We start from the raw sequence: 24,764 nt of genomic DNA, 5'->3' as shown, positions 1-24,764 counted from the left end.
TCATTTCTCTTATCCCATCATTGTCAGAATCATCAGCACCTCCTGTGAAAAACCCATTATTCATGCTAATGGCTGTGTCTGTGTGACTGGCAACACTCAACGTAGACTCAATGTAATGACTATAGTAATGACTATACTGTTGAGCGTGTGTTCCAAATGGTACCCTATTCCTATATAGTGCACTCATTAGGGAATAAGGTTGCCATTTGGACGCTGACACACACACTTTATGTAGCATTTTGTAGTTAACATTCAATGACTTCCCTAAACATATGTTTTCATATAATCTCAATCAGTCTGGTAAATCAGTTGTTTTTCCCAGTACTAACTCCTCGGATCCCCAATCAGTCTTGTAAATCAGCTGTTTTTCCTAGTACTAACTGCTCGGATCCCCAATCAGTCTGGTAAATCAGCTGTTTTTCCTAGTACTAACTCCTCAGATCCCCAATCAGTCTTGTAAATCAGCTGTTTTTCCTAGTACTAACTCCTCAGATCCCCAATCAGTCTGGTAAATCAGCTGTTTTTCCTAGTACTAATTTCTCGGATCCCCAATCAGTCTGGTAAATCAGCTGTTTTTCCTAGTACTAACTCCTCGGATCCCCAATCAGTCTGGTAAATCAGCTGTTTTTCCCAGTACTAACTCCTCGGATCCCCAATCAGTCTGGTAAATCAGCTGTTTTTCCCAGTACTAACTCCTCGGATCCCCAATCAGTCTGGTAAATCAGCTGTTTTTCCCAGTACTAACTCCTCGGATCCCCAATCAGTCTGGTAAATCAGCTGTTTTTCCTAGTACTAACTCCTCGGATCCCCAATCAGTCTGGTAAATCAGCTGTTTTTCCTAGTACTAGCTCCTCGGATCCCCAATCAGTCTGGTAAATCAGCTGTTTTTCCTAGTACTAACTCCTCGGATCCCCAATCATGGCCTCCCAGACGCATCTCCCATTTAATGTTCCACTTGTGCATTTTTGATTTATAGTGTTGAGAAAAGAAATGATCAACAATGAAGGATGTTTGTACATTGTTTCAGGTGAATTGCATACAGAAAATGCATGTAATCAAATGGTTTCCAATAGATGAAGTTTATTTCTCAACATGTCTGTATATGTATTGTTAACCATGCAGTCTAGCACTTTAACGCTGATAGTATTCCACATCACAGAACACTTTTACACTAAACACCAAGCATGTACACCATCATGACACGTCAAGGTTGGACAACGTATACATATAGGCGGATGCCTGTTTCAACCTTGCTGTTGTTTTCCTTCTCTACATCTTTTGAACACCTAACTGGGGTAGCAGTGTTTCAACAAAAAAGGTATAAGAAATAACAACAGCAAGGCACACATTTTTAAAGTGTAAAACCTTCCCCCGTAGTCGTACCCTGCCTTTATGTCTTAGGAATAAAAAATTAAAAAGGAAATAGTAGATAGATGTTGAATTTAAGTCAACAGTCATCATCAATCTCTTACTACACAACACTGTTCAGCTGTTTCCAACCTGGGACGTGTTGCATAGATAGATCTACTTGCATTTGGCTTTCTTTATGACATAGGTCCAACTTCCATTTCCTTCATCAGTTGAGTGCCAAAACAATCCCTCTTTTTCCCTCTGGCTTTCTCTTTCTTAACACAAGTTGCCATGGAGCTGGAACTCTCAGAACGCTCTGGAACTCTCAGCAGTGCTGTTCTGTCCAGACAGGATGGAACTAATCACCAAACAGCAGCTCTCAAAGTACTCGCCCACTCCATGTGTCCTCTTCAAATTTGACCTTACTGATGCAGCAAACAAGGAAAACCTGGGCTTATAACATCTGCAGCTGGTTCTACAGTACTGGTGAGATAGTGAGAAATGCCATACAAACTGACAGAAGAAGTATGTGTCTGTGTGTGTTTGGTGAGGGTTTGTATGGTTGGTGGCAGAGCAGTGTGGTAGCTCAGTTCCAGTCTGGGACGGATTGGAGGAGCAGAGGATGGTGCGGGTCACTGAGAGGTCAAAGGTCAGGGGTCAGCATTACAGTAGCCAGAAGGAAGAAGAGGAAGCTTGAGTAGCAGGCTAGAGAGAGCCATTGACCAGGGGAACATGGGAGAGAGCCCATGCCACAGGCCACCAGGATGGACACTGCACACAGACATGGACCATCCTCTCTCACAGCTGAGCCTTGGAGGTGGCTGAGGCTACACTCCCAGACAGTCTCTGTAAGACAAGAAGACAAAGATACATACAGTACAAATGTCAGTCAAGTTACCATTACACAATATCTGTTCTGGAGCTATTTTCACTTTTTTTTCTAATTTAGTAATGACCAGCTCACACAAACACTGCCAGTGATATATTACAATAGTACATAGTACTGTATATTCCCCAAAACACATATGAAGTGTGAATATTTGAAACATTTGTCCTCAATGTACAATGTTCAACAAACCACGCTGTGACGCAATACCTCTGTAGTACAGTCAACAACACTATTTACATTAATCTCTAAACCACAGACCATGGTACAGACTGACTGATTCATTCAGCAGTGCTTCATGGTCTGTATTCACCATAGGACTAATCACACCTGTTCCGCTTTTATAGTGGTGTGGCATGCAGCGGGGCTGAACGGGTGGGCCAGACGAGATGGCAGTGGGTGGGTCAGATACAGCTGTACATGACTACTGGGTGTACTAGTTGTGTTCGCTGAGGCTGGCATTGGACAGTATGGAGATAGTGGGGGAGAAGGGGGACAGGAGGGACTCACAGAGGGGAGACAGCAGAGTGTTTAGCCCCAGGGGTGCCCATGGGGGATGACATCCCCACATAACTAATAACTAAATACACAGCCTAGTCCTCTTACAAACAGCCTACAGTATTTTAATGGCATGCAACTCTCCCTGCAGAAACAGTTGGTTCATACTATTGTAGCTGATACTGAGGAGTGGAGAAATACACCTCTGAGGTGATTGGCCTTTTGTAGCACACAATTATATATTATTGAGAAAAGGTCATTCTGCCTTTGTGGTGAGTGAGTTGTAGTTCAGTAAGGCTAAATTCATACTGTATTACAAGTATTTTAGTAAGGCTAAATTCATACTGTTTACAAGTATTTTAGTAAGGCTAAATTCATACTGTATTACAAGTATTTTAGTAAGGCTAAATTCATACTGTATTACAAGTATTTTAGTAAGGCTAAATTCATACTGTATTACAAGTATTTTAGTAAGGCTAAATTCATATTGTTTACAAGTTTTTAAGTAAGGCTAAATTCATACTGTATTACAAGTATTTTAGTAAGGCTAAATTCATACTGTATTACAAGTATTTTAGTAAGGCTAAATTCATACTGTATTACAAGTATTTTAGTAAGGCTAAATTCATACTGTTTACAAGTATTTTAGTAAGGCTAAATTCATACTGTATTACAAGTATTTTAGTAAGGCTAAATTCATACTGTTTACACGTATTTTAGTAAGGCTAAATTCATACTGTATTACAAGTATTTTAGTAAGGCTAAATTCATACTGTTTACAAGTATTTCAGTAAGGCTAAATTCATACTGTATTACACGTTTTTTAGTAAGGCTAAATTCATACTTTATTACAAGTATTTTAGTAAGGCAAAATTCATACTTTACTACAAGTATTTTAGTAAGGGTAAATTCATACTGTACTACAATAGTTGTAGTAAGTCTAAATGCCTACAAGTATTACACATATTTTAGTAAGGCTAAATTATTACTGTATTACAAGTACTATAGTAAGGCTAAATTCATACTGTATAACAAATAATTGTAGTAAGGCTAAATGCCTTAAATTATTACAAGTATTTTAGTCAGGCTAAATTCATACAGTATTCAAATAATTGTAGTAAGGCTAAATGCCTTAAAGTATTACAAGTATTTTAGGAAGGCTACATTCATACTGTACTACAATAATTGTAGTAAGGCTAAATGCTTACTGTATAATAATTATTTTTGTGCTGACAGCAGTGAGTACATGTGATTTTGTTCAAGGACTCTCAGCAGGGATTGGAATGGAACTGTGAAGTCATTGATGTATTCTTATTCTTAAGGATGACTGAGGGACTTGAATCATAACATTGTTTGACTACTCAACCCAATGCTCTCATTCTTCCAGCAGTTTCTGATGAAGGCATGAAAGAGAGTAAGGAAAGGGTATAATGCAACGGCTAACCCCAGACGATACATATCCCTTATAAGATAATACATAGTTTTCAAACCAATTTGCTGGTAAAGGAAAACTTTGTGGAGAGTAGAGTTCCTGTAATTTGAATCATTACATTGTTTAACTACGAGACTGAGGCACTTGAATCATAACATTGTTTAACTACTAGACTGAGGCACTTGAATCATAACATTGTTTAACTACTAGACTGAGGCACTTGAATCATAACATTGTTTAACTACTAGACTGAGGCACTTGAATCATAACATTGTTTAACTACTAGACTGAGGCACTTGAATCATTACATTGTTTAACTACTAGACTGAGGCACTTGAATCATAACATTGTTTAACTACTAGACTGAGGCACTTGAATCATAACATTGTTTAACTACTAGACTGAGGCACTTGAATCATTACATTGTTTAACTACTAGACTGAGGCACTTGAATCATAACATTGTTTAACTACTAGACTGAGGCACTTGAATCATAACATTGTTTAACTACTAGACTGAGGCACTTGAATCATAACATTGTTTAACTACTAGACTGAGGCACTTGAATCATAACATTGTTTAACTACTAGACTGAGGCACTTGAATCATAACATTGTTTAACTACTAGACTGAGGCACTTGAATCATTACATTGTCTAACTACTAGACTGAGGCACTTGAATCATTACATTGTCTAACTACTAGACTAAGGCACTTAGTCATGAATGCCAGAAATACGCTGTTACAGTTGAAGTCAGAAGTTTACGTACACCTTAGCCAAATACATTTAAACTCAGTTTTTCACAATTCCTGACATTTTTCCCTAGTAAAAATTCCCTGTCTTTGGTCAGTTAGGATCACCACTTAATTTTAAGAATATGAAATGTCAGAATAATAGTAGAGTGAATTATTTATTTCAGCTTTTATTTCTTTCATTACATTCCCAGCGGGTCATAAGTTTACATACACTCAATTAGTATTTGGTAGCGTTGCCTTTAAATTGTTTAACTTGGGTCAAACGTTTCGGGTAGCCTTCCACAAGCTTCCCACAATATGTTGGGTGAATTTTGGCCCATTCCTCCTGACAGAGCTGATGTAACCGAGTCAGGTTTGTAGGCCTCCTTGCTCACACACGCTTTTTCAGTTCTGCCCACAAATTTTCTATAGGATTGAGGTCAGGGCTTTGTGATGGTCACTCCAATACCTTGACTTTGCTGTCCTTAAGCCACTTTGCCACAACTTTGGAAGTATGCTTGGGGTCATTGTCTATTTGGAAGACCCATTTGCAACCAAGCCTTAACTTCCTGACTGATGTCTTGAGATGTTGCTTCAATATATCCACATAATTTTTCTACCTCATGATGCCCTCTATTTTGTGAAGTGCACCAGTCCCTCCTGCAGCAAAGCACCCTCCACAACATGATGCTGCCATCCCCGTGCTTCACGGTTGGAATGGTGTTCTTTGTCTTGCAAGCCTCCCCCTTTTTCCCTCCAGAGGACATTTCAGAGGACCAAAAAGTACGATCTTTGTCCCTATGTGCAGTTGCAAACCATAGTCTGGCTTTTTTATGTCGGTTTTGGAGCAGTGGCTTCTTCCTTGCTGAGCGGCCTTTCAGGTTATGTCGATATAAGACTCGTATTACTGTGGATATAGATACTTTGTACCTGTTTCCTCCAGCATCTTCACAAGGTCCTTTGCTGTTGTTCTGGGATTGATTTGCACTTTTTGCATCAAAGTACATTAATCTCTAGAAGACAGAACGTGTCTCCTTCCTGAGCGGTATGACGGCTGCCTGGTCCCATGGTGTTTATACTTGCGTAGTATTGTTTGTACAGATGAACGTGGTACCTTCAGGTGTTTGGAAATTCCTCCCAAGGATGAACCAGATTTGTGGAGGTCTACAAAAAAAATTCTGAGGTCAGTTCTTTTGATTTTCCCATGATGTCAAGCAAAGAGGTACTGGGTTTGAAGGTAGGCCTAGAAATACATCCACAGGTACACCTCCAATTGACTCAAATTATGTCAATTGGCCTATCAGAAGCTTCTAAAGCCATTACATAATTTTCTGGAATCTTTCCAAGCTGTTTAAAGGCACAGTCAACTTAGTGTATGTAAACTTCTGACCCACTGGAATTGTGATACAGTGAATTATAAGTGAAATAATCTGTCTGTAAACAATTGTTGGAAAACTTACTTGTGTCATGCACAAAGTAGATGTCCTAACCAACTTGCCAAAACTATAGTTTGTTAACAAGACATTTGTGGAGTGGTTGAAAAATGAGTTTTAATGACTTCAACCTAAGTGTATGTAATCTTCCGACTTCAACTGTATGTCTCATCATTGAACATGTTCTGCAGACAGGGGTGAAAAGAAGAGAGTACTTTTTTTAAATGAATGGCAAAACTTATTTTGAATGTGCTTGCTGGCAGTATGGAATGAGGCGGAAAATGTGTTTGCAATCGAATGCTACGATGAGAAGGAGAAACCCTTTTGGCCATTTTCCCAGGTAAAGTACACAGCCCGAGAGGGTGTGTGTGCCCATGCGTGTGTGTGTGTGTGGCGGTACTCATCATACTGTACGTACCCTGACCTGGGGCCTGGCAGTTCCAGTCTTTGAAGCAGATGAGTTGTCAGAGACAGGGCCACTACCCCAGGGGCGCAGGCCCCCGACCTCCCCACAACCTTGGACTGACCTTGGAGACTGTGGAGTGGAGAGAGTATAGAGAGGGGGAGAGAGAGAGAGAGAGATGGGGGGAGGAGAGAGCGATAGAGAGAGGGAGAAATAGAGAGGTGGGAGAGAAAGAGAGAGAGATGGGGGGAGGAGAGAGCGATAGAGAGAGGGAGAAATAGAGAGGTGGGAGAGAAAGAGAGAGTGAGAGAGAGAAAATATATCAAACCACAAACCAAATTGTTGGTGGTTTTATATTTTTTGTAGTCCTTTCTAATCAACTGATATTTCTTTAGTTACAATGCATAGCTACAGGATATGAGGAAATAACATAGGGTTAGGGTAAATTACTTAAAACAACAAGTAGCTAATGGAAAACAATTCCCTCTTCACTTTAAATTGGTGCTGAGAATTTTCTTAAAACAGCTTTGAAAATAATCTGTTTGTAAAGATCTGTCTATCAATTACATTTCCTGTCTGTAACAGAATCATTACATCTTCCACAGCTCACACTACCCCACCTTTAAGATTCCTTTGTTGGATGTTTTTATAATTACGGCAGTTTACAAGGTAATCACTTAATTATTCACCAATTGACACAGCCAGATAACAGTGTGATAGAAGGTCAGGCATCAGGTTTCTGAAGAGAACAGCCAGAGAAGTGGCAACTTAGCATATGAAATAGAGCAACCTCTTAAAAGGACACAAACACATGGTAATTCAGTCATGAAATTAAATAATGGTTCTTCGCCGGGAATTCTTGCTTATGAATCATAATGTAATCTGACTGATTATGATTATTCTGTTCCGTAGACCTTAACATTCTAAATCGGAGGATGCTAGGCAAATCCCTTTTCCATCGACACTTCAGGGGGAGAAGAGGAGGAGGGGGAGGAGGGGATGAATGAAGGAGTGAATAAAAATATCTCCCCAATATTTAGTCACAGATATGAATACATAATAGGCTGAAATGCGCACCAGTCCCATTACGTGGAGATAGGTGGGTGGGTGTATAAAGGGTGTAATGTCTAACTCACCTGCTTCTGTTTATGAGTTGACTTGACTTCCTGAAGAGAGCTGTAGCCTTTCCTGACATTCTTCTGTTTCATCCACTGTGAAGTAGATCCTTTTTCATCCGAATCACACTTTCTTATTGGGGGACAGAGGCTGCCTTCCTCTTTTAAAGGATTTGTACTGGAGCAAGAGACTCTTATCTTAGTCATTACAGGGGAAATGTTAGATTCAAGCATTTCAGTATCTCCTAAACATTCAACAGTGTCTATCAGAGTTTCACATGGTAACGGATTAAGATAAGAAGCCTCATTATGGCACTGTAGCTGTCTCCCAGCTATACTTCCAGGAGAAATACCATGTTCTTCTTGGTATTCATTGCAGGCGGGCAGAGGCGCTTGGCTTGGACTCTGGCTTTGGGCAGTGGGAGAGGGAGAGGGAGATGAGGAGTAGTAGTCAATTAATTTGGGACTGTGCCTCCTTTGCCTCTTGGTGACAGCCATGCTGTAGCGGAGAGGAGGTCCAAGGTACACTTTCTCAGGACAGGCCTCGAACAGCATCTCCTCGTCCCTGATGTCTGGGGTAGGCGACAGTAAGGGGGTGGTGCTCTTGCTGTCTATACAGGCGCTAACTTCTCCACAGTCCGAGTCGTGGGAGGAGATAGACAGGTAGGAGTAGAAGTCTCCCTTGTGGAGGTGGATGGTCCGGTGGGAGTGCTCCAGGACTTTGTCCCTGATCTGGGCTCCAGTCTGGCCGGGTCTTTCTTTGTCCTCCGCCTGGCTCTCCTTGTTCTTCAGAGCCACCGAGGCCATGTTGATGATCTCCATCACAAAGTTGTGCACGTTCTCCTGGCTCTTTTGGTCCTGGCGTGGGGGCGCCTGGGGGTGGGGGTGGCTGCAGCAGGGATGGTCTGAGTTGGGGTCTGGGATGGGGTTGGCATCTCCAATGCTCTGCTGGGTGTGGACATCACAGAGGAATGAAGATAAGAGATTCTCCTGACTGTTGTTTCCAGAACAGGGTGGATTCTGCAGGGCGTGGTGGGAGCCACCGCAGTCCTCCAGTGGGGAGAGAGAGGGGGAGGAGTGGCTGGAGCTCTGGCAGGGGATTTCCCCTCTGAGCTGGCTCTCTAGAGAGGACTCCTTGGCCTGGAGCTGGGACAGCGTCTCACACGAGGATGGCTTGGTGGCAGTGGCCATTCCCATGCCACTCAGCTGTTCCCCTCCATTCACCACTGACTCGTTCACATAACAGTTTTTGAAGGACTCCCCTTTCTTGGTGAAAAGGCTCCCCTCCTCTCGTAACAACTCATCATCCTCATCCTTCCCTTTGATGTGGGAGTTTTCCACATTCCCGTTCTCCATGTCATCTACAAACTGGCTGATATACCTCCGCGTGGCGTTCTTCCTGTTGGTGTTCACCACGTCAGGCAGCATTCCGACACACTCTTTCTTCACGTTGCTGTTGGTGTGGGACTCCAGGAGCCTCAGCGATGAGCGGTTTAGGAAGGAGCAGTGCTCGTTGCCTACAGACAGCCTATTGGTGCGGTCTTTGGATAGGGTGTCACACTGCAACTCGTCCCCTAGAGGGTCATACCCCTGGTTCTTGTCCCTGCCAGACTGGGACTGCTGCTGGGAGCAGGATGGATTGTGGATCCAGTTGTGGAACTCGTTCTTCATGTACTCCATGCCTAGGCCTAAGGAGCCCTCCATGTTCTCCTCCTCGGAGGCGACTGACCTGTCCTCCTCCTCATCCTCCTTGATACCCAGCTCCTCTTCAGTCAGGGTCAGCGTGGAGCTAGACAGAAGGTCACTGTCCTCCTCCTCATCCCCCTTGATACCCAGCTCCTCTTCAGTCAATGTCAGCGTGGAGCTAGACAGAAGGTCACTGTCATCCTCATCATCTGTGCAGGCAGAGGTGCATGACACGTTGACCACCATGCTGATGCTGGCGTCTGCCTCGTCGTGACCCCCATGGCCTCCGTGGTGACCCCCTGGCTGGGCCCGGTGGTGGTGCTTCCTGAAGGAGGCGTTGGAGTCCAGCAGGTAGCAGCGGTTCCTCAGTACGGCCAGGTCCTCAGAGCCCACCGACGAGTCCTCTGTGCTGCTCAGCTCTGTCAGAGAAGCAGCCGAGCTCTCTTTGACAGAGGAGGGGGAACCACCTCGGCCCCCTGAGAGGCACCCAGCGTGCCCAGGCCCCCAAGATCCATACCCCACCCCAGGGTGGCACAGGGAGCTGCTGCTCTGCAGAGTGATGTCAGAGATGCTGCGTGTCATCTTTAGGTTGTGTAGCGGGGTCTGGATGTTCTCCAGGCGTTTGAGGAGCTCCAGAGTCCTGCGGCTCAGTTCCCCTGTGGTGCCCAGGCCCAGCTCCCTCAAGCTGCCCTGGCTGCCTCCTTCTCCCTCGGCCTCCTCCCAGCTCTTACATGGAGCCAGCCAGCTCTCCAGAGACGTGGAGCGCTGCAGAGTGTCTTTGCCGGATGGAAATAGCTCCCCCGCTGCATACAGGGACTCCAGGGAGGATCCTTGGGACAGATGGGGGATCTCTCTGTCTCTACGGCCCTTCACCCCTGTCACTCTTCTCTCATCTTCCTCCTTGGAGTCAGGGCTGATCAGAATCTCCACGTTGGACTCTCTCCCGTGTCTCCTCCGGTTCTCTCCTCCTCCACCTCCCTCCTCTCCTCCTCCTCCGCCTCTCTTCTTCTTCTCTGCTTTGCATCGGTTCTGGTCTTGATCTTTCAGCGCCGTCACAGACACACAGTCCCCATACAGCGCTACCTTGTTGGCCCGCTCTAGGATCCTGTCAATGTCCTCGTCACACAACCTGTCCCCCTCGTCGTCGTCTTCCCCAGGCGAGTTGACTCCTGGGGGGGGTTTGAGGTAGGTGCTGCCTCCTCTCCATGGGTCATCTAGACAGACCACGGAGTTGGCAGTAGACTCTGTCTCGCCCTCACTGACTATCCTGCTCTCGCTCTCTGATCTGCGTGCGGACCCCCCACCGCGTCCCCCCTGCTTTCCCCCGCCAAACAGACCCCCTAGGAGGTCTGGCAGGGATTCCACAGATGAGAAGGAGGAGTCTTTGCTCAGGCTCTTCAGAAGAGGTTGCTTCCTCTCAGCTTTGACTGGAGAAGAGGTCTTGTGTACGGAGGGGTAGTGAGGCTGTCTGTAAAGCTGCACATTATGCAGGCTGTACACCTGATAGACACTGGGACGGTGAGAAGACAGAGGCGTCATTCTAGACGATTCGTTCAAGGACATCCCTCGCTGAGTGACACGCGGGCTCGACTCGGACATGTCATAGTCTAAACCAGCCCCAGGGGATCCAGGACCTGATTCACATTCAGCATTTTGTTTGTCATCAAATTCCTGTGGCTCCATGTACTCCACGATGGCCATGTCCATTTCATCCCACTCCCAGGAGTCCTCGGCTGGGCCGTGGAGGTCCATGAGACCAGCCTCTACAATGTTCCCCGGGACCTTCAGAGAGATAAATGGGAGAAGCTCAAATTTACCGGTTCAAAATCAATAAAAAAAAAAAAAGCTGTTCCATATTTTTTTTATACTAGGTTACTACTTTCAATTTTGGGGAGACAGCAAAGCATTGAATAGCACAATTCTCTAAAAAGTGCATCGTCTTAAAATGTGCTTAGACACAGACATTTTGCTAAGGAAGACACAATTCTACAAATTGCTTGGCATCTCATTAATATAAGAGAGAGGGCCTATTTATATGAACCATTTTTATCTTATTAATCTAATAAAGTGGTAAATCTAGCACTTTCTACATGGCACACCCTCTGTAAGGAATTTCTATTAGACTTCTGTTTATTCTCTTCTTGCTGATAAGGGAAATCCGAATGACTATAAGCTGGGGTTTGCTAATGCAGGATAAAAACCTTCATCTGTGAATCAATAAACCTTAGCTAACCTAGCTAACACTGGACTAAATTATGCACATAGGCCTATAGTATATAACCAAATGGTCACAACAAAAGGAGCAGTAGCTAGCCAGTCTTATCAAGACCTTCACCTAATAACCAACTAATAAAACAAAGACAAGAACCCAGAAATCCACTTCCAGAAAGCAGAATAATTGCTTTTAAACTTCATGTTCTCCATCCACCTCCTGGGCCGGGACACGGAATGGTAAAAGATTCTCAAAATACCCAAATTGAAACCTTTTCTCAGTGCAGTCGTGACCACACTCCTTTTATCATCGAGCAAAGTGTTTCATTTCTAAACAAAGGGAATATGTTCCCCCTATTCAGGACATATCCCCCAGGTAAAACTGTACTTCAGTCTGCAAAGTCTACTTGTCTTCTTGGAATGGATATAACAGAGTGGACAACCAGACAAACTTCAAAACCCGGCCTGCCTTTTTCCTCTTCCCCACATGCACCCGGTTCCACAGTAGCACGTTGCAGTCCCCCCAGGAATGCAGACAAGAGGACAGAGAGAGAGAGAGAGAGAGAGAGACTATGAACTATGGATGAATATGTCCATCTGATCTACATTAGGGATGTGTGGTGGTGTTGGTGGTGGGGGTTTTCACTACAGATTTAATGGTGATTCCACCTGTTCTCCACATTACACAAACACACTGAAGGAAACAGAGGTACTTTACAGTAATAAACCCCTTTTAAACAAGTCTCTATTGCAATTTTTGGAGCTGAGCCTTTACGCATTGATGATCAAAAGGGGGGTTGTGTACAGAATAGTCTGAAGCTGCCAGACATCACACTGCCTGTGTACCAATTTAACCCCCATTTCCTATATAGGGCTAGGGCAAAAAAACTAAATGTGCACCCCTTGGGGTTCCCAGTACCAAGTTTGGGAACACTGCCCTACATAGTGCACTACTTTTTACCAGGGCCTATGGGGAATAGGGTGCCATTTGGGACGTATAGCTCACATATCCCGGTGTACTACAGCCACTTTCCCTGCAGTATACCTCACTATTATTAATCCATTCTAGTTACAGTGCAAAACATTTCCTTCTCTGTTGCTGGCCTAAATAACTTACCCCTGGACAGCTCACTTTTAGATGAATAATACCACTCATAAATAGCTCGTTCTAGAGTTGGGGAGCTTCTTTACACGGCATAAACGGAGCCTTCATGACTGAAACAGAATGTATAGCTGGCTAGTTGCTAGTACATAAATGTACAGAGTATATCCACGTGACCAGCTGTACCTACGTGGTCAATTCTGCAGTTAAGTGAGAAAACCAGGAGACACCCAGGTCTCTTGAGGAGTGGTCAACCATCCCTGGAATAGGAGTCATTGCAGTCAGACCTGTATGAGCTCTGCCATGCGGGGCCAGGCTGAGTCACCTGGTCTGAGTGTATATGTTAGGTTGTATAGGTATACATAGGTATATGTTACGTACAATGCCTTCAGAAAGTATTCAGACGCATTCACTTTTTCCACATTTTGTTACATTACAGCCTTATTCTAAAATGGATTAAATAAATAAAAATCCTTAGCAATCTACACACAATAGCTCATTGTGACAAACAGTTTTTTTAAAATCTTAGCAAATGTATTAAATAGTTCAAACAGAAATATCTTATCTACATAAGTATTCAGGCCTTTTTCTATGAGACTCGAAATTGAGCTCAGGAGCATCCTGTTTCCACTGATCATCCTTGAGATGTTTCTACAACTTGATTGGAGTCCACTTGCGGAAAATTAAATTGATTGGACATGATTTGGAAAGGCACACACCTGTCTATATAAGGTCCCACAGTTGACAGTGCATGTCAGAGCAAAAACCAAGCTATGAGGTCAAAGAAATTATCCGTAGAACTCCAAGACAGGCAACTAAAGTACTCTCAGACCATGGGGAACAAGATTCTCCAATATTGAATTATTTGGCCTGAATGCCAGGTGTCACGTCTGGAAGAAACCTGGCACCATACCTACGGTGAAGCATGGTGGTTAATCCAGTTTAGAATAAGACTGGAACGTAGCAAAATGTGGAAAAGGTCAAGGGGTCTGAATACTTTCTGAATGCACTGTATATTGCAAATTCCAACCTCTTCCCATATTGTGTCAGGTCTGTATCTTAATAGCATTTGAACCATATGGGGTGCAAAGCAGGGTGTGAGGTCTCACCTGATCTGTCCCCAGGGCCCACCGGAGGCGGGTCTGCCACTGCAGCACCTGCATAACGATGGCCTCCCAGCGCCGCTCCAGGTTGACAGTCAGCAGCTGCAGCTGTAGGGCCTGTTGCTCTGAGTCTGGACCGCTCTGCTGCTCCTGCTCCTCCTGCAGCCGCTGGGACAGCCTCAGTAACGAGGACACGCCCTTGCGCCTCCCACACACCTCCAGACACAGAGACTGGAGAAGGGAGGGGGTGGAGAGAGGAGGGGGTGGAGGAGGAGAGAGGAGGGGGTGGAGGAGGAGAGAGGAGGGGGTGGAGAGGAGAGAGGAGGAGGTGGAGGAGGAGAGAGGAGGGGGTGGAGGAGGAGAGAGGAGGGGGTGGAGAGGAGAGAGGAGGGGGTGGAGGAGGAGAGAGGAGGGGGTGGAGGAGGAGAGAGGAGGATGAGAGAGGAGGGGGTGGAGAGGAGAGAGGAGGGAGTGGAGGAGGAGAGAGGATGGGGTGGGGGAGGAGAGAGGAGGGGAAAGGCAAAAGAAAGACAGAGAGAGTCAACTTACATTTTACATAAAAACATTATTTTTTAAAAACCTGAAATCTCAAAACTTCCCATTAGTGTACAGTAGGTTTTAAGAGGACCAGTTATAGTAGCCTTTGTAACCATACTAATTGGCACCATGTGTAGGTGGGGAGTGGAGGACTCATTAATACCAGTATGGTTCAAAGCGTTAGCAGAAGCAGTCACAGCCCAAAACCTGCTAATGAACTTAGCCATACTAAATTATCATCATTTCTTTCTCTCTATAAATCCTCCAAATGTGTGATTTTAACATGTGCATTTTATTATTCTTTTCCCTACTGCTTCTACTGCTGCTGTTTAGATGTGTCTTAATGCAACCCAGAACCAAACTGCGTCCCAAATGGCACAAATATTCCCTATGGGCCCTGGTCAAAACTAGTGCAGTAAATAGGGAAGAGGGGGCCACAAACCTGGCCTCTCTGTTTCTCTCCACAGCCACACGGGCGACCAGGGACTACGCTCACTCCCCCCCTGACTACCCTCACTCCCTCCCTGAATACCCCCTGACTACCCTCACTACCCCCTTGACTACCCTCACAACCTCCCTGACTACCCTCACAACCTCCTTGACTACCCTCACAACCTCCCTGACTACCCTCACTCCCCCCTGAATACCCCCATGACTACCCTACCTACCCCCTTGACTACCCTCACAACCTCCCTGACTACCCTCACTCCCCCATGACAGCCCTCACTACCCCCCTGACTGCCCTCACAACTCCCCGGACTACCCTCACTACTCCCCTGACTACCCTCACTACTCCCCTGACTACCCTCACTACTCCCCTGACTGCCCTCACTAGCCCCTGACTACCCTCACTAGCCCCTGACTACCCTCACTACTCACCTGACTACCCTCACTACTCCCCTGACTACCCTCACTACTCCACTGACTACCCTCACTACTCCCCGGACTACCCTCACTACTCCCCTGACTACCCTCAATACTCCCCTGACTACCCTCACTACTCCCCTGACTACCCTCACTACTCCCCTGACTACCCTCACTACTCCCCTGACTACCCTCATTAGCCCCTGACTACCCTCACTACTCCCCTGACTACCCTCACTACTCCCCTGAATACCCTCACTACTCCCCTGAATACCCTCACTACTCCCCTGACTACCCTCACTACTCCCCTGACTACCCTCACTAGCCCCTGACTACCCTCACTAGCCCCTGACTACCCTCACTACTCCCCTGACTACCCTCACTACTCCCCTGACTACCCTCACTACCCCCCGACCACCCTTACTAACCACCTACCCTCACTACTCCCCTGACTACCCTCACTAGCCCCTGACTACCCTCACTACTCCCCCGACTACCCTTACCACCCCCCTACCCTCACTACTCCCCTGACTACCCTCACTACTCCCCTGACTACCCTCACTAGCCCCTGACTACCATCACTACTCCCCCGACTACCCTTACCACCCCCTACCCTTACTACCCCCCTACCCTCACTACTCCCCTGACTACCCCCACTAGCCCCTGACTACCCTCACTACTTCCCTGACTAGCCTCACTAGCCCCTGACTACCCTCACTACCCCTGCACCCCTGATGAGGTTTCCACAACAATATGCCGTGTCAGGAGCATATAAATCCGGCTCCTAAGCCTTTTTATGCCTGTCATAAAGATAAAAAATATTCAACATTAAAAGGGCAAAGCTTCCGCTGTAGACTGCCTTAACTTTAATACTCTAGCTGCTGCAGCTTGTGGTGGTGTGATGTCATCATGGAACCTGAACTGCCACAACCAGAACCCATACTAACACTTTCTTAAACAGGGAGACACCAGTGTGTGTGTGTGTGTGTGTGTGTGTGTGTGTGTGTGTGTGTGTGTGTGTGTGTGTGTGTGTGTGTGTGTGTGTGTGTGTGTGTGTGTGGCCCAGGCCAAGACCCCCCTTTTTAAATATGCAGCAATGATAGCGACTGGAGAACCAGAGCTCCTTTCTCTCTGTGTGCAAAAGGACATAATCATTGGGAGAACAATTTATGTAAATCCTGCTCGCTCTGCAAAGCATTCCCTTACATTAACTTTACATTTTACAATAAATATTAAACACTATTACATTTAAATTGTATTTTTTCTCAGCAGTTTCCACCCTGTTTTAGCATATATTTACAGCCCTCCCTGGGCTTTTTAAACAGGTAATGTGATTGCAAAATGCAATGACTGTTCTGAGACAAAGGGCGATGGTTGTTGTCAGTGATAAAGTTATCCTGTACAATGTGCCATAGTTTTAGGTTTAGAGAGTCAGTGGCCCCTCGACAACAGACAGATGACTGAACAATACATACATATACACTACATGACCTGTTCGTCGAACATCTCATTCCAAAATCATGGGCATTAATATGGAGTTGGTACCCCTGCTGCAATAACAGCCTTCACTCTTCTGGGAAGGCTTTCCTCTCGATGTTGGAACATTGCTGCGGGGACTCAGCCACAAGAGCATTAATTAGGTCAGGCACTGGTGTTGGGCGATTAGGCCAGGCTCGCAGTCGGCGTTCAAATTCATCCCAAAGGTATTCGAGGGGGTTGAGGTCAGGGATCTGTGCAGGCCAGTCAAGTTCTTTCACACCGACCTCAACAAACCATTTCTGTATGGACTTTGCTTTGTGCACGGGGGCATTGTCATGCTGAAACAGGAAAGGGCCTTCCCCAAACTGTTGACACAAAGTTGGAAGCACAATGTCATTGTATGCGGTAGCGCTAAGATTTCCCTTCACTGGAACTAAGGGGCCTAACCCCAACCATGAAAAACAGCCCCAGACTATTATTCCTCCACCACCAAACTTGGCACTATGCATTCGGGCAGGTAGCATTCGTCTGTTGGACTGACAGATGGTAAAGCTTGATTCATCCCTCCAGAGAATGTTTCCACTGCTCCAGAGTCCAATAGCGTCAAGCTTTACACCACTTCAGGCGACGCTTGGAATTGCGCATGGTGATCTTAGGCCTGTGTGTGGCTTTTTGGCCATCAAAAACCATTTCATGAAGCTCCCGACGAACAGTTATTGTGCTGACACTGCTTCAAAAGGCAGTTTAGAACTCGGTAGTGAATGTTGAAATCGAGGACAGGCGATTTTTATGCGCTACGCACTTCAGCACTCAGCGGTCCCGTTCTGTGAGCTTGTGTGGCTTACCACTTCGCGGCTGAGCCGTTGTTGCTCCTAGCCGTTTCCACGTCACAATACCAACACTTACAGTTGACCGGGGCAGTTCTAACAGGGCAGAAATCTGATGAACTGCCATGTTGAAAGTCACTGAGCTCTTCAGTAAGGCCATTTTACTGCCAATGTTTGTCTATGGAGATTGCATGGCTGTGTGCTCCATTTTATACACCTGTCATTAACGGGTGTGGCTGAAATAGCCAAATCCTCTCATTTGAAGGGGTGTCCACATACTTTTGTATATATAGGGTAGGCTGCATCCCAAATTTGCACCCGTATTCCTATATATTCCTATTTTTGACCAGAGCTCTATAGACCCTAGTCGAAATTAGTGCACTATTGTATATAAAGAATATTGTGCCATTTGGGACAAAGTCATATTGTAGGTACACTGAGCACTTCAGCACTCAGCGGTCCCGTTCTGTGAGCTTGTGTGGCTTACCACTTCGCGGCTGAGCCGTTGTTGCTCCTAGCCGTTTCCACGTCACAATACCAACACTTACAGTTGACCGGGGCAGTTCTAACAGGGCAGAAATCTGATGAACTGCCATGTTGAAAGTCACTGAGCTCTTCAGTAAGGCCATTTTACTGCCAATGTTTGTCTATGGAGATTGCATGGCTGTGTGCTCCATTTTATACACCTGTCATTAACGGGTGTGGCTGAAATAGCCAAATCCTCTCATTTGAAGGGGTGTCCACATACTTTTGTATATATAGGGTAGGCTGCATCCCAAATTTGCACCCGTATTCCTATATATTCCTATTTTTGACCAGAGCTCTATAGACCCTAGTCGAAATTAGTGCACTATTGTATATAAAGAATATTGTGCCATTTGGGACAAAGTCATATTGTAGGTACACTGAGATGCACTCATATAGATTCAGATTAGAACATACACCCTCAGCCACAATACAGGGTCATTGCAATGGATAAAAGTACTAGCTCCTAAAGCTGCTTTCTCTCTCGGTGGTTCTTATGTACCTATCACAGGCGGCTGGTGGCACCTTAATTGGGGAGCATGGGCTGGAACGGTATAAATGGAATGCTATCAAACAAGTTGTTTCCATGGTTTCCATGTGTTTGATACCATTTCATTTACTCCATTCCAGTCATTATTATGAGCTGTCCACCCCTCAGCAGCCTCCTGTGGTACCTGTAGGTAGGCTATGTCAAGCCAAGTAAAGGCAACTCATATCAATATCTGCTACTACTGCTCCACATTGTTAGACTAAAGAGCTAATAACTAGGGCCAATAGCATCAAGCTAAATAAATGGGCATTGTTAGACTAAAGAGCTAAAAACTAGGGTCAATAGCATCATGCTAAATAAATGGGCATTGTTAGACTAAAGAGCTAAAAACTAGGGCCAATAGCATCATGCTAAATGGGCATTGCAATATCGAGCTTTTTACATTTTCAGACTCCCTCCTCACAAATCCTCCGGCCTCATTCTTTCTGCATTACTGGGTTTCATAAACTGATTTCTCCTCCCCATTGAGTCTTAGCCTTATTGACACAGAGGCTAGGGGTATAGTCTGCCAATATTTGCTAAAAAGCTTTTCCAAATACATGGAGCACTGGTGGAGTGGCCTGCTTTCCCGCTGTATGCAGAGAGAGAACCATACAATGAGTCCATTTCAGGCCGAGCGTCGGGAAGGGCTACCAGTCAGCACTGCTGAGAACCTGGCGTCTCTCCAAGATGCTCTATTGTCCCTATCCTGATATCAGAAACCCCCAACAAAAAAGACAACAAAACCGAGCCATCTCTCAACTGAACTGAATTGTCCAGCCCACATAGCTGCAGGAAGTATGGGTGCTGAGTGTGCTCTAGCACCCCCTAAAAAATCTACATCCATCTACATTTATCAGGTGCTTTTTAATAAAGGAATCTCAGGATTCTGGTAATATGCAATGCGGGTCGTCCCGGCAACTCAATCTAGAGGCTGTTAGAGGAGACTATAGATGTGTTCCAAATGGCACCCTATTTCCTATATAGCGCACTATCCAATAGGGCCTGGTCAAAAGTAGTGTATTGTATATAGGGAATAAGGTGCCATTTGGGATGCAACCTATTAGAGATGAGTATTTAGAGCTCATCAGGTCCTCCTCAGTGTTCTATCACCGTATCACCGTGTTCTATCACCGTATCACCGTGTTCTATCACCGTATCACCGTGTTCTATCACCGTATCACCGTGTTCTATCACCGTAGCACTGTGTTCTATCACCGTATCACGTATCCTATCACCGTATCACCGTGTTCTATCACCGTATCACTGTGTTCTATCACCGTATCACCGTGTTCTATCACCGTATCACCGTGTTCTATCACCGTATCACCGTGTTCTATCACCGTAGCACTGTGTTCTATCACCGTATCACGTATCCTATCACCGTATCACCGTGTTCTATCACCGTATCACTGTGTTCTATCACCGTATCACCGTGTTCTATCACCGTATCACTGTGTTCTATCACCGTAGCACTGTGTTCTATCACCGTATCACGTATCCTATCACCGTATCACCGTGTTCTATCACCGTATCACTGTGTTCTATCACCGTATCACTGTGTTCTATCACCGTATCACGTGTTCTATCACCGTGTTTTATCAAAGGCCTGATCAAATCAAATCGTATTTGTCACATGCACCGAATACAACACACAACACGAATACAACCCTTAACCAACAAGGCAGTTTTAAGAAAATATAGTTTAGAAAATATTTACAAAATATACTAAAGTAAAAAAATATTATATTTGCATATACCCATTCCCCTCCCCCATATCACAATTTGTGTCACCCATTAGTGAGAAACCTATATGCCAATTATAGACCATATATTGTGTTCCCTACAGGTAATAGAAACGAGCAGAAGTGCTGAACTATCCATTCAGACCCCAGTCCTACCTACCTACATGTTACAGAAAACGTGCTCTTTTATTATTTCTCCAGTAGGTTTCCTGAAGGAGAAAGTCTCCTCTTCTATGTTAAAGATAATAAAACAAAAACACTATAGTAAATAATACAGTAACGTCTGCAAAAACACTACAATAAATACTACGGTATACTACAGTCCGCAAAAACACTACATTCATTACTATAGTATATACTACAGTTTTCTTTTGCTATTGTATTGATACTATAGTAAACTGTAAAGACTACAGTAAATACTACAGTATACTAAATCGGCAAAAATACTACAGTGAATACTACAGTAAAGTCAGCAAAAACATTACAGTGAATACTCTAGTATTTATATCATATTATACTATATCATTTTTTAATGTGGGAGAGCATGTACAGTAATTACAGTAATCCCAGGCAAATAACAGCACAGTGAAATAGAGACCTAAGTATCTGTCTCGATTCATCCTCTTTCCATACAGTAAAAACAGGTGTACAGTAAGATTTAGGTTACATTTCCCAAAATGCAATCCACTTGAAGTGTCAGAGAAATACTACTCCATGATATGACATTCTAAAAATGAAAGAGACCTCAAAATAGCAACATGTTACAGCCAGACCAGTGGAGACATTGTGTTCTCTTGTCGTTTTGATCAGAGTGTACGTCGCAGGATGTATTTTTTTGTTCTGTAACAGATCAATACTCCTCCTTATCTCCTTTATTTCGTTAATCTGTCCATTTTTAATAAAGTGGACAAGATGGAGACGCCAAGGATGAACTAGAAGCCCTCCAGTAGAAAGTACCAGAAATGGGGATTTAACTCTGACAGTGACCCAGTGGATATTCAATCAATTACCATTAATTACAAATCTCAGTTTAATTCCATTTGTTGATTAAGTCAATTAAAATCACAAGCACTTGTTATCGCAAATGAGTGTAATGAATTCTTGTTCCCACACACATATTCCCATAGCTCAGACTCAGTGCCTCCAGCTCCATTTGTTTCTGTCACTTACAACTTCTAACGTTCATCCCTCCTCTTCTCTCTCTTTCTCTCTCTCTCTCTCTCTCTCTATCCGTCTCTCTCTCTGTCTTTCTCTTTCTCTCTATCTATCCGTCTCTCTCTCTGTCTTTCTCTTTCTCTCTCTCTATCAGTCTCTCTCTCTCTGTCTTTCTCTTTCTCTCTCTCTATCAGTCTCTCTGTCTTTTTCTCTCTCTCTCTCTATCCGTCTCTCTCTCTGTCTTTCTCTTTCTCTATCAGTCTCTCTCGCTCTCTGTCTTTCTCTTTCTCTCTCCCAAACAACTCACACAACATTAGGAAGACACCTGGGTGTCTGTCAGGGAATTAGCTTGGGTAATAGACTGATAGTTAGGGGGGAGGGGTGTATAACGTCATTTAAAAATCCTAACTAAATGCCCCCCTGTTGATTCCTATCTGTTCTGACATAAATTGTTGGCTAAAAGCTACACTAATACATCATTGGAACATTCATTATGTAAGTGAAGTTTGGAGGTTTCTAATGATAACCAGAACCATTTTATACTACCATGGAATCCCAATTCAATAAGTGTAATGGCATAGCCACTATATTATCTAAATACCCTTGTTGTTAGTGTGGTTGAAGATGTTGTAGGAAGACGAGTAATCATGCTCCAGGTGAATGGAAGATGTCTCAATGCAAGCAAACCAAGGAAGATTCACCAGCGAGCCATTACAGCATCTCAACATCCAGCCTTCCCTTCCACTGTTAGTATACACACAGTAGCATTAATGAGAAACCAGTAGAAGAGGTCTTCATAATGTACCTTTATTATAACCCCTGTTTAATTGAATTGAAAGGTTTTTCAGATATGGTATCCCAGACTTCCTAGAGGGGGGGGGGGCTACATTTAAAATGAGGCTCTATTGTGTCTGGACTGCTCTATTGTGTCTGGACTGCTCTCTGTGTGTGTCTGTGTGTGTGTGTGGGGGGGGGGGGGGGGGGGGCAGTTCAATTTAGACTGCTGCATACTTCACACCTTCCATTTTATAATACCTTTCTCCCACCACTGTCTGTCTCTTAACCATATTACTTCTTCCTTTTGAAGGTTAAATATTGCCTGTCAGTTAGGAAATATTCTGCCAAGCTCTGGCATTATGGAATTTGTATTTTGCCCACAAACCAAACATCCTCCCTCATAAAATGCTTTAAAAAGGATTACATTGATAATATGTCACTGAGGAAGATGTAGAATGTTCTATTCCACAATTATCTCCTCCCGCATACTTGATCACATTGAATTCTTTCCTCCTACCATCTCAACCAAAGATATCTAATTCATTTTAATCTCTCCCCGTAAGAAGCCCCATTTTCATTGAGGTCAAACTTTGGCCCGCGCGGCAAGAATCAAACCATCCCATTTATTCAATCTCACCAGAACCTCATTTCTATTTTTAGTCTTTTTCTACTAGAGAAATGGATTACTGACTTGTTCAATGTGGGGGTTTTCTCTGTTGGACAGACTGCAGTGACCTCCCCCTATCTCCTCCAACCTCTGAGAGCAGTGAGATGCCAGCATAGATTTAGAGATATCAGCTCTTATGTCAGTTTCTACTTTGTTTTTTTTTTATCTAGAAGCCAACATGGGTCCCAGGCCTCTCCTGGGGGGTCAGGCCCAATCTCTTCTCATCTCCCCGCCTGGTCTGGGTTCATCTGCCCCCTCCACCTCTCCTCTCTGACTGACCATCTCCCTACAGCCAAGCCCCTGCTCTGAGCTGATACAACGGCTAGGCTGTGGCCAGCTAGCTGGCATCCAGCTAATAAAATGTGACAACCGAGATATAATAGCAATATTTTCTCCATGATAAGGAGTAAGATACTTCTGTTCTTTACCAAGTGCTAACAGTGGGGCTGTCTGAGTACAGAACTTCACGTCAAACCTTCCTCATCAGGCGTTAATGGGGAGCAGACAGGTGATACAGACAGAAACCCAGCTGACTAGCCGGACTAAACCTGCCCAACGCTTTCATTCTTCATCATACATCTGATATCTGACGAGTCTGAATAGCCGCCATTACATTGACTGTTTGACTAATGAGAAATGCCCTTATTGATAGTATTATAATCACGTTGAGGTTATGTGTTTGCTTTCTCACATTAGTGCGGATGAATGGGTGTTATTCATAAGATATTAGCTGCTGTGTCCTCTTCATTATCCTGACAGGTTTCCCTCTCTTTTCAAGGAGAAGGGTATAAAGTGGATGTGACTGGGGTCCTTCCAGTGGGTCTAGAGTAGTCTAGTCTAAAGAACTACAGAACTGAACAGTATATACCTGACTGAATGACTGACTGAGTTCTGTCTCCTGATAGGCTGTGTTCAGCCCAACTGTAATGGGGCCAAGTCTGGATATTGAATCCATTTATAGCAGAACTGACAAAACAGATAGATGATCATTAAACGCACCTAGTTTTTATTTATTTAATATTTGATGTGCTTTTTCTATTTAGTGCCATGGATCTTCTGTCCATTAGAATTGCAGTTATCAATATTTATAATAATTTCCCCCTGGCTTTTTCCCAAGAAACCAATTCTTACCCTCTGTGCAGAGTCACATCTTATCAAAAGAAAAGTATTATTTTTATAAAGAGTTATTTCTCTCAACGTCTCCTCTGTATATATTTAAAGGTCCTTCTTTCTAACGGTCAAAGTCAGTCAGCGGGATAAAGGCAATTAACTCTACTAGCTGTGTTTTGACTTTGTCTGATTAATATCCTGTGTCATTCCTCCAGCTTTTTAAAGTCAAATAATAGTTTCATACAGATTTACTAGCTTTAAAACAGCTTTCTTTTCTCCAGTATTAATTTAATTACATATACAGTATTACTGTACTTGAAGTAAAACCCAGACACTCAAAGACATATTTGATAGTATTTCATACTTTTTTATTTGATAACCTGATATCTGTATCATTTCCCATTCGGTCTTTCTGCCCAGTAGTCAGTGTCTCTCTAGCTGTCCCTAGAGCCCAGAGCAGGTGACAGTTAGAACCAGCTCAGTAGTAGTGTTATGACAGTGTTATGCCCGGGGGGCTTTCATCTACTCTGGATATGGGTTTGTGTGTGCGTACGTGCAGTGGCCAATCTCTACCTTGAAGTGCTGCAGCTGGGTGG

At 44.2% G+C, this 24,764-nt stretch overlaps 1 protein-coding gene across 1 annotated transcript in view; it reads right to left on the bottom strand.

Annotated features, from left to right (window-relative positions):
• Positions 1–1,060: 1,060 nt before the first annotated feature.
• Positions 1,061–24,764, bottom strand: part of LOC110505775 (A-kinase anchor protein 6) — a 238,281-nt gene continuing 214,577 nt past the window's right edge. Inside the window, exons 11-15 of the mRNA XM_036962725.1 lie at positions 24,742–24,764; positions 13,960–14,184; positions 7,873–11,319; positions 6,752–6,868; positions 1,061–2,196 (exon numbers count right to left, since the gene is read on the bottom strand). The exon at positions 24,742–24,764 is cut by the window's right edge and continues 193 nt beyond it. Coding sequence (XP_036818620.1) covers positions 2,149–2,196; positions 6,752–6,868; positions 7,873–11,319; positions 13,960–14,184; positions 24,742–24,764 — 3,860 coding nt within the window. The 3' untranslated portion in view covers positions 1,061–2,148. The remainder of the gene's footprint in view (positions 2,197–6,751; positions 6,869–7,872; positions 11,320–13,959; positions 14,185–24,741) is intronic.

This window comes from Oncorhynchus mykiss, chromosome 25 (assembly GCF_013265735.2).
Source record: "Oncorhynchus mykiss isolate Arlee chromosome 25, USDA_OmykA_1.1, whole genome shotgun sequence".
Lineage (NCBI taxonomy): Eukaryota > Metazoa > Chordata > Actinopteri > Salmoniformes > Salmonidae > Oncorhynchus > Oncorhynchus mykiss.
This window is presented reverse-complemented; position numbering and strand designations above follow the sequence as displayed.